The sequence below is a fragment of the Carlito syrichta genome, unplaced genomic scaffold, assembly GCF_000164805.1.
Source record: "Carlito syrichta isolate Samal-C Ts95f unplaced genomic scaffold, Tarsius_syrichta-2.0.1 Scaffold314086, whole genome shotgun sequence".
Classification (NCBI taxonomy): domain Eukaryota; kingdom Metazoa; phylum Chordata; class Mammalia; order Primates; family Tarsiidae; genus Carlito; species Carlito syrichta.
This window is the reverse complement of record NW_007258182.1, coordinates 617,754-628,195: the sequence shown is the minus strand read 5'-3', so window position 1 is coordinate 628,195 and position 10,442 is coordinate 617,754. Positions and strand designations below refer to the sequence as shown.

Below are 10,442 nucleotides of genomic sequence, written 5' to 3'. Positions count from 1 at the left end.
CCAGGTGGGTCTCGAACCTGCGGGCTCAGGCAATTCACTCACCTCAGCCTCCCAAAGCATGGGATTACAGGCTGAGCCACTGAGCCCAGCTGTGTGTTTTCCTAGAAAGAACTTCATACCTAAGATTCTGAGCTTGAGCAGATCTCAAAACTCTCTAATCTCCAGTTACTAGAAATCACTGGCATCCTGTAGCAATTGTTTGCACAAGTAATTTTGCGTGGCAGTTATCCTTTGGAGAGTCAAAATTATGAAGAACTATCTTCTTTTTTTTTTTTTTGAGTTTGAGTCTCACTCTGTCACCCAGTCTGGAGTGCAGTGGCTGCTCCTGGCCACTGCAGCCTTGACCAGCCGGGCTCTGGCGATCCGCCGCTTCAGTCTTTCAAGTAGCTCGAACTACAGGCACGCGCTACCTACCACACCCGGCTAATTTTTGATTTATTGTAGAGATGTGGTCTCGCCAATTTGCCCAAGCGGGTCTCGAACCTGCGGGCTCAGGCAATCCACTCACCTCGGCCTCCCAAAGCGCTGGGATTACAGGCTGAGCCACCAAGCCTGGCCAAGAACTATCTTCTTAAACCATTTTTTTTTTTTTTAATTTGGAGTCTCACTCCATCGCCCAGACTGGAGTGCCATGGCACACTCACGGCCACTCCAGTGTCAACCTGCTGGGCTCTGGCGATCATTCTGCCTCAGCCTTCCAATTAGCTGGAACTATAGGCATGCACTACCACGCCTGGTTAGTTTTTGATTTATTGTAGAGATGAGTTCTCGCCAAGTTGCTTGGGCTGGTATCGAACCCATGGGCTCAGGCAATCCACTCAGTCTCCTAAAATGCTGGGATTACAGGCTGAGCCACCAAGTCCAGCCTTAAATCATTCTTATAAAATCTATTGCTTGAAAGTTCAATTGGTGAGAACAAAATAGGTTTGGGGAGCCTCATTCTTTTTGCCCTAGCATTTCTTATTTCTTTTGTATAGAAAATGATCAGCTTTCACAATCACCATTCACTGCTAGAGCATTTCACGCTTGCAATAAGTATACATTTATATATCAACTGACAGATAGGATTTCAACCTTCAAAGCACATATGAAGACTATTCCCTCCAAATTATTTCTAGAATGCATATGTATGTTGGAAAGCAACATAGTCCAATGTTACCATTAATGTTACCATCAGAATGTTGCCATGCCTGTTCATGATTCTGAAATTAAGGTTGATTTGATATGACAATAACCTATGCGGTCACATGATCATAGATCATGTACAAGTTCAGGGAGGCCAAAGATGATATTGAGGTAGGCATTTGGCTATTCAACTCCAAAACAGAAGTTACAGAGCTAATTTTGGCTGTATTGAAGATTCTGGCAGAACACAGACTGAATCCAACCTTGGGGCATCCTTCCATCTACTGCATCCTTCAACCTTAACTCTATTCTACATGTTCTAAGAAGCCGGTTGTAACTCTTCCCACCCACACTGAAATAGCACGTGGGAGCCCTCGATGACACTTGGATGTCCTAGCTGTGAATCAACCTTGCGATTCCTTGAATTCCCCAGTCTCTGCCTCTGCTCTGCACCAGACAACCCTTTCAAAGGACCCACCCTAAATCCTGTTGTCAGCTTCACCTAGAAACTATAAGCCCAAACACCCCACAGTGTGGTTCCCACTCAGCCTCGTCCCCACCCCAGCCCATCAATCTCATGGAGATCTCCATTTTCTTTTCCCGTTTTTTTTTTTTTTTTGGAGGTAGGGTCTTGCTTTGTCATCCAGGCTAGAATGCAGTGGCACGATCATAGCTCACTGCAGACTTGAACTTCTGGGCTCCAATGCTCCTCCTGCCTCAGCCTCCCAAGTAGTTGGGACTACAGGTACGGGCTACCATATCTGGCTAATTTTTTGGAAAATGCTTTGTAGCGATGCAGTCTCACCATGTTGCCCAGGCTGATCTTAACTTCCTGGTCTCAAGTGATCCTCTCTCACTTCAGCCTTCTAAAGCAGAGATTTCCAGTTTCTTGGTTCCTCCCTTGTCCTCCACCAGCCCACCCCCTGCCTTCCGCCTCTACTGTACTCAGCTTCGACCTGTGGCTGGGTACAGGAACTACTTTGACCAGTCCCTCAGGACCTTCCTTATAAAACTCGAACCTGGGATCAACCCACCAGCTCCCCTCCTGCCCCAGGCTGTGGACATAAAACCCACACTATGTGTAGGTCAGCATCACTATAGAGGCCAAGCCTTGTCCGTTCCCCTCCCCCCAGGAGTGGTTCCAAACCTTTACCACTCTCACCAGGTCCCACCCCCTGATGCTCAGCAGATCACTGTGACTTCTCATCTGGCCTGCTTCCAGGTCCTGCTCCCAGATTCCTGGATCCCAGATTCCTGGATCCTCAGAGGAGGCTTTTCTTTTCTTTTCTTTCCTTGAGTAGTAGTTTCACTCTGTTGCCTAGGCTGGAGTGGAGTGGCACACTCATGGCCACTGCAGCCTTGACCTACTTGGCTCAGATGATCCTTCCAAGTAGCTGGAACCACAGGTGTATACCACCACGCCTGTCTAATTTTTTGATTTATTGGCGAGACAAGGTCTCACTAAGTTGCCCAGGCTGGTCTTGAACCCCTAGACTCAGGCAATCCTCTCTCCTCTGAAAGTGCTGGGATTACAGGCGTGAGCCACCACGCCTGTCTCAGAGGAGGCTTTTCAGGGCCAGCCTCCCACATTCTGAGGCATGTTTTCCTTCCTGAGCTCCTCCAAGTAGATCTTTCATGGACATATTCTCCAGGGCACAGTCCTGAGTGACCTTCCCTTCTCTCTGTACAACCCCACTTCTTCCTCACCCTCTCACTCTCATAGAAAAGCTGAAGACCCCTCAAGCTCCTGAATCTGCCAAATGCACCTCTACCCACCCGCATGGGGCACTTCAAACTAACACGTGAGATCCCAGTCTCTTCGTCTTTGCCCCCAAACCTGCCTTTTGTTATCTCTTAGTTCCAAGTCAGCCATCACCCAGCACCTAAGACAAAAACCCTACCTCCTCCCTCCCTCATCTCCCACATCCAGTCAGCCACTGGATTTGATCTAGCAGATTTGACCGGATCTGCCTAGATATTTCTCAGATCTATTCCCTCTTCTCTGGACCATGTCTACTTGATCCCTTACCCACACTATTAGTGTGGCAGAATGTTCTCAAAGATGGCCACATCATCATCTTCCACCCTGCATGCCTTCTGTGACGAGACTATATAATTCCTCAGAAGTCAGGAAGTTGAGGTTGTCTCTCTCCCCTTGAGTCTGGGCTGCCCAGTGACCAGCTCTGATGCCACGTGGCTTCCACGGACAGGCTCCAAGGGGCCTCACGGCTTCCACTTTTGGGTTCTCAGATCTCCCTCTCTCCTGTGACCGTGCACTAAGGGAGCTCAGGTTTGCCCTCCCCCCTCTCTGACCTCACTATCTGCCACCCCATGGTGCACTCTATGCTCTGAAATCCCCAGCTCCAGAAGGTTCTCTAAGTTGGCCAGGAAGTTTTGTGCTCCCCCATCTCTGTGCCCACACTGCTCCCAGTGTCTGTGATCACCTTCTCCCCTGTCACTTTGTCTGGCTCACTTGGTCTCAGCCTTCAAGACTCAGTTTGGCCTCCCAGGCCCTGTCACTGGGCTCCCAAAGTACTGCACGCTGCCATCACAACACCTGTCACACTGCCCTGAATCCCCGAGTTCCATGTCAGTCCTCCCCATTGACTGCAAGCTACCTGAGGACAGGACTTAATCAAAGAGAGGTGGGATCTTGCTACATTGCCCAGATGGTTTTCTTTTTTTTTTTTTTGAGTTGAAGTTGCACTCTGTCACCCCGACTGGAGTGCAGTGGCATACTCCCGGCCACCACAGACTCGATTCGCTGGGCTCTGGCGATCCCTCTGCCTCTGTAGTTCCAAGTAACCAGAACTACAGGCGCCTGCTATCGTGCATGGCTAATTTTTTGATTTATTGTAGAGATGAGGTCTTGCCAAGTTTCCTGGGCTTGTCTCGAACCCGCAGGCTCAGGCAATCCACTCGCCTCGGCCTCCCAAAGTACTGGGATTACAGGCTGAGCCACTGAGCCCGGCCTCCAGATGGTTTTCAACTGCTGACCTCAACCAATACTCCTGCCTCAGTCTCCCAAAGCACTGGGATTACAGGCACGAGTCACTGTGCTCAACTGATTTTCTTCACTCTTTAAATGCTCAGTACCTAGCACATGGTCAGCATTCAACACATGTTTGTTAAATTAAACCAGATTTGCTAAATCTGCTCCAGCTGAGACTATCTTGTCATCTGATGTTCTGTGACTGGTGTTCTGGCCCTAAGGATAGCACAAGAGCCTTAGGCCCGGGACCACATCTCCTCTAACAAGTCTGCAGACACATAGGGTCCGGACCCCAGGCAGCTAGGCAACTCCAAGGCCCCTGCGCAGTACTCACAGGTGTGGAAGGGTGTCCGGTCGGGCAGGGAGCGGGTTTTCCTTCGAATAGGCAGTGACTTTTCCATCTCTTCTTTCAAGATCATCTTTCCCAAGTTGGAAGTGACCTGAAGGGGGAGAAAGGAAGGGGGACCCAAGACACACATACTCGCTTGTCATCTCCAGAAAGTACAGGGTTGGGTATACTGCAGACAGGACTGGGGACATTTCCCCATGTGGCTGGATTGTGTCCAGGGAGTCCTCACTCTTAGATGACACACGGCCATGTTAAGTTTGGCCACCCTTACTTAACATGAGAGCTAGGAGTCAGAGCTGCTCACTTCCACCCTGGTGGCCTCCCTGTCCCGGGTCACCTGGCCCAGAGCACAAGCCCATGTCACCATCAATGGCCTTTCTGTGGCTCTCAACGCTCTCCTTCCTCCCCTGGAGACCCTTTTTCTCTTCCCTTAAACTACTCAGCCTGCTGAAGCCCAGCACTGGTGGGACCCCCCTTTTCTGTGTCTTTGACCATCATTCCAAGCAGGATCCCCCTGAAAGCAGCATAAAGTGCAGAAACCTGGGATCCTGGGAAAGAAGAGGGCTGTCTCATATTCCCATAGGGGTGCTTTTCTGGCACGGACCCCTTGGACTAGCTATGGAGCCAGAACTTTTGTCCCCAAGCAGACAGAGGATGGGGGGATGACAAGATGCTACCTTACTGAGTTCTTCTTTCTGACGCTCTCTGAGAGCCTTCATCTCCTCTCCAGAATCATCATCTTCCTCCTCCTCCTCTTCCTCTGCCCCCCTCCGAGAGGCCTTCCGCTTCCTCCATTCTGTCTCTAGAAGACACGGGCAAAAGCAGGTATGACAGTCAATCAACCATTCACTCAACAAGCATTTATCATCCATCCTGGGCTGGGCCATGGAGAAGCCACTACAGTTCAGTCATTCATTTATTTTTTAGAGACGGTTTTTCTCTGTCACTCAGGCTGGAGTATAGTACAGGCTCATTACAGCCTCAACCTCCTGGACTCAAATGATCTTTCCACCTTAGCCTCCAATGTAGCTGGGACTACAAGTGTGCTCCACCATGGCCAGCTAACATTTTTATTTCTGTAGAGATGGGTTCTTGCTATGTTGCCCAGGCTGGTCTCGAACTCCTGGCCTCAGGCAGTCCTCCCACCTTACACTCTCAAAGTGCTGGGATTACAGGCATGTAAACCATGATGCCCGGCTATGTTTTTTTTTTTTTTGGTAGTAAAGATAAAGGCTGGGCTCGGTGGCTCAGCCTGTAATCACACGCTTTGGGAGGCCAATGTGAGTGAATTGCCTGACCCCGCCAGTACGAGACCTGCCCAGGCAACTTGGTGAGACCTCATCTCTACAATAAATCAAAAATTAGCTGGGTGTGGTAGTATGCATCTGTAGTTCCAGCTACTTGGAAGGCTGAGGTGGAAGGATCGCTGGAGCCCAGCAGATCGAGGCTGCAGTGGCCGAGAGCAGCCACTGCACTCCAGTCTGGGCAACAGAGTGAGACTCCAACTCTAAATAAATAAATAAATAAATAAATAAATAAATAAATAAATAAAGTAAAATAAGGCTGGGTTCGGTGGCTCAGCCTGTAATCCCAACACTTTGGGAGGCTGAGGCAAGTGGATTGCCTGAGCCCACGGGTTCGAGACCAGCCAGGGAAACTTGGCAAGACCTCATCTCTACGATAAGAAAAAAAAAATGAGCCAAGTGTGGTAGCTCGTGCCTATAGTTCCAGCTACTTGGAAGGCTGAGGCGGAAGGATTGCCTGAGCCCCGCAGGTCGACACTGGGGTGGCCATGAGTGTGCCACTGCACTCCAGCCTGGGTGATGGTGTGATACTCCAACTAAAAAAAAAAAAAAAGGCAAAATAAGAGTAACATTTCCTCACCTTGCCATGAAGCTGGGTACACAACACACAACACACAACACACACACACACACACACACACAAACTAGAATTCATTAGGTGCAGCAACATGGGTGTCACTGGAGGCCATTATCGGAAGTAAAACAACTCGGACACAGAAAGACAAACACTGCCTGTTCTCAACTAGCGGTGGGAGCTAAATAATGTGCACATAGGGACACAGCACGTGGAATGATGAATATTCCAGATGCAGACTTGGAAGGGTAGTGGGGGGATAGAGGGTAAAAAAATTACTTAATGGATACAGTGTACGTTATTTGAGTGATGGCACTGTTGTTATATGGGCGATGGATACCATAAAAGCTCTGACTTTACAAAATCTACGCATGTAACAAAATTAAACTTGTACCCCATACTTTTATACAAATAAAATAAAATTCACTGGGGACCAAACCTGATTTTGTTTATCTTTCTCTTTCCCAGAGCTCCTATCATAGGCCTGGAATGCCGTGGAAGCTAGATAAATGTCTGTTGAGTCATGGAATGAATGAGTGGGAAGCGAATGAATGACTAACAAACAGGGCAGCTGACATCAAGAGTTTTAGGACAGCAGGGCACGGGCAAGCCACGAGCCGGGCCCTCACCAATGTGAGAAAAAGCCCGTAAGGACGCGGAAGGGCATAGGGCAGGGGTTCATGGGGCTTCAGCAGGAACCATGAGGGAGGTGGCAGATGGGCATCCTGGCCCCCCGTCTCTCCCCTCTCCCATCTCTCATACCCACGACAGCCAGAGAAGGGGGGCAGGGCCAGTAGTCAGTCTCGATCTTGGCCGGTTGGTTGGGGTCAGGGGGCTGGGCCGCAGGGAACTTGGACGACTCGATGATGAGGTCCTCGATGAGGTGCTTGCTCTGAGGGCTGCCTCCCACGGACTCTGTAGCAGACGCCAGGGTCAGCCAGGCACACCCCACCCAAGGCTGACCCAGCCACCCTCTGCCCCCGACTCCCTCACCCTTGCCCCTTCATACCCGTGAGGTCTGCACGTCAAAGCGACCCAGGGTCAATCTCCTGTGCTGTTGTGACCCGTGTTTTCCCATGCCCCTTTCAGCCAGCCCCCCTCCCCACCGAGCACAGCCTCCCAGCGTGTGGTAAGCTGGAGGGGGGGGGGCTCTCACCTCTCTGCTTATAGATGGGAGGCTTCTTGTAGATGTTGGAATCCGGGCGGGTGGTCTCTGCAGGAAGGAGCAAGAGTGGATGAGGAGGACAAGCTGATGGCAGGAGAGGCAGGGGAGGCTGGGTCCGCGAGAATGGAGACCACGGGATGGGAGGAGGTGGGGAATTCATGGCTCCTGCCAAGAGCCAGAGTTCCTATCCCTGTCCCTCAGGTGCTAGTAGACTGCACTTTTCTGGCTGGGGGGAGGGAAGACGCAATAGGCTGCCATTTCTGGGAGGGGTCCTGGGGTCAAGGGGTCCGGTCAGGGGAGCATGAACCTCAGAGAGTGGGGACTGAGAGAAAGGGGCCTGGGGTTCCTGAGGAAAAAAAGGAGTCTTAGGGGAACGACGTGGCCATGCCAACACGACCTACCAGGGTGGTGGAAATGGGGCAGGCTGGTCCGGGGAGTTCCAGTGGTTCTCGGGGCCGCAGCCTGAGAGAGGACCCCGGGGGACCGGCTGTCCGCCCACACCTGAGGAGTAGAAGCGTGAGGCTCCAGGGACCCCCACCACCGGCTCCAGCCTGCACAGGCACCGTTTCACCTCACTCCCCCTCCCTGTCCTCCCACCCTGGCAGGCCATCCCAACCCCAGGGCAATGCTGAGGCACAGAAAGTGTATCTGGGGACCTGCTGACGGTGCCTGGCCCGGAGGGAAAGGGTCAAATGAGGCCCTGGGTCAGAATGAGCGACACAGAGCGAGCCAGTGACAGCCTGGGGTCTGCGGATTCGGTCACCCCCTGGGCTCTGCAGAGCTCTGTCTGGTCATGTGTGGGGGAGGGGAGCTGGGGCCCCTCTGGAGCAGGGCTGGGCAAGTTTCCGGTGGGGCAGACTCACCTCTGGCGATGGTGGGGGGGACGTGGACTTGGGTGACAGCGAGCGCTGTGAATGCAAAGAGGACAGGCTTCAACCCTTGTCCCCAGAACCCCAGAGGAGCCACTTTGTCCCCTCCCCACCTCTGCAGCCTTTCCGGGCCACCTCTACCCTCTCCAGACCCTTGCCAACTCCCAGCGCTGGCCTCCCTTCTCCTTTCCAGCGCTCTGGTGGACAAAGTCCTCTGTCCCAGAGGAAGCATAGGGAAGCAAACGGACCTTGCCGCAGTGTGCTTGTGTCCTGAGAGACGACTTCCTTTTATTTTTTGAGACTCATTCTATCACCCAGACTGAAGTCAGTGGCACAACCGCAGCTTACTGAAGCCTCGCGCTCCTGGGCTCCAGTGATCCTCCTGCCTCGGCCTCCCCAGTAACTGGGACTACCAGAATGCATCACCATGCTCGGCTCATTTTTTAGTTTGTTTATTTGGGAGAACAGGATCTTACTACATTGCCTAGGCTGATCCTGAACTTCTGGCCTCAAGTAATCCTCCTGCCTCGGTGTCTCAAAGTGCTGGGATTACAGGCATGAGCCACCACATCTGGCCTCCTGATGGCCAAATGGGGATTAGCCTCGCCCTGTCCTCAGAGCCTAGCAACAAGTGGAAGTGTCAAGACCAACAAGCATCCAGGGATGAAGTCTGGATGGTATTGACATCATCCACAGACTGTCTCCATGTCACTGCTCAGACATGACACTACCTTTTCTAGAATACAGTTGATAAGGTACCTACCTGTGCACTATCTCCTATACCTTGACTACCTTGTGGGTAGACCAGCAGAGAGATCACCTCTATTTTACAGGAGGAGAGCCGGGCACAGTGGCTCATACCTGTAATTCCAGCACTCTGGGAGGCTGAGACAGGAGGATTGCTTGAGCCCAGGAGTTGGAGACCAGCCTGGGCAACATAGCAAGACTCCATCTCAAAATAAATAAAAAAAAAAAAATAATAACAGGGGGCAAAATGAGTTCACAACGTCACACAGTTCTCTCAGCTAGGACTTTCACAGCTGAGCTGTGCACCAGCCCTGAGCCAGTCTCTGCCAGCTTCTACAAAACTTGGTGGTTGATTGACTGGTTTTTTCCCTTTCTCGTTTTGCCGAGGCAGGCATCCAGGAAAGAAAGCACAGGAGGGGTATGTCCCCTCCTAGGATGGCTGGGGAGCCCTCCCCCAAGTCCTGTCCAACAGGACCCCCTCACCTCCCGGCTCCTGGGCAGCTCCACGTGTTCCAGGAGGGAATAGGTGAAGTGGGGCTCGTAGATCATGAGGTCAGGCCGCTCGATGTCCAGGATGGCCTTGTCCTTGGGGATGGCGGCCAGGTCCTTGTAGCCCAGCACCTGATTGTCCATCTTGGCCTGAAGAGAGACGGGGAACACAAACTTGGGTCCGCATCCCGGCCTGACAAGTTAGACTGACAGTTTATTACCAAGAAACGGGCTGCCATTTCACACATTAACAATTCTAATATTTTATTTTTAAAGGTTTAGTCACCTTAAATAATGGTAGTCCTTTCCAGATTTCAAGTTGGTTTTTTTAGTGGTGTTTTTTGCTCGTTTGTTTTTTTGAGTAGGAGTCTCACTCTGTCACCCAGGCTGAAGTGCAGTGGCACAATCACAGCTCACCGCAGCCTCGAACCCCGGGGTTCAGGTGATCTTCCTGCCTCAACTTCCGGAGTAGTTAGGACTACAGGTGCGAATCATCAGCCTGGCTAATTTTCTGATTTTTATTGTAGAGACAAGCTCTTGCTATGTTGCCTGGTCTCAAATTCCTGGGTTCAAGTGATCCTTCTGTGCCGGCCTCCCAAAGTGTTGGGATCACAGGCCTGAGGCACAGCGGCCAATTTTTAATTTTTTTATTTTTTTAGTGATAGCCCTTCACCTAGCATGTAGGGTGCAACCAGACTAGCACAAGGGGGACACAGGGGAGCTCCTCAGGATCTCCGGGTCCTCTGCGCCCGCCAGCAGTGGCAGGACCACCACTTGGGGAGGCTCCGCGTGAGGCCTCCCAGCAGTCGGCGGCCCCCGCCCTCCCCT

The 10,442-nt window shown here is 51.7% G+C and overlaps 1 protein-coding gene across 1 annotated transcript in view; it reads right to left on the bottom strand.

The window, feature by feature from the left end:
* DMTN (dematin actin binding protein) overlaps positions 1 to 9,793 on the bottom strand; it is a 13,379-nt gene extending 3,586 nt beyond the window's left edge. Inside the window, exons 1-7 of the mRNA XM_021719033.1 lie at positions 9,609 to 9,793; positions 8,373 to 8,417; positions 7,911 to 8,010; positions 7,501 to 7,557; positions 7,107 to 7,259; positions 5,144 to 5,268; positions 4,452 to 4,557 (exon numbers count right to left, since the gene is read on the bottom strand). Coding sequence (XP_021574708.1) covers positions 4,452 to 4,557; positions 5,144 to 5,268; positions 7,107 to 7,259; positions 7,501 to 7,557; positions 7,911 to 8,010; positions 8,373 to 8,417; positions 9,609 to 9,758 — 736 coding nt within the window. The 5' untranslated portion in view covers positions 9,759 to 9,793. The remainder of the gene's footprint in view (positions 1 to 4,451; positions 4,558 to 5,143; positions 5,269 to 7,106; positions 7,260 to 7,500; positions 7,558 to 7,910; positions 8,011 to 8,372; positions 8,418 to 9,608) is intronic.
* Positions 9,794 to 10,442: the final 649 nt, after the last annotated feature.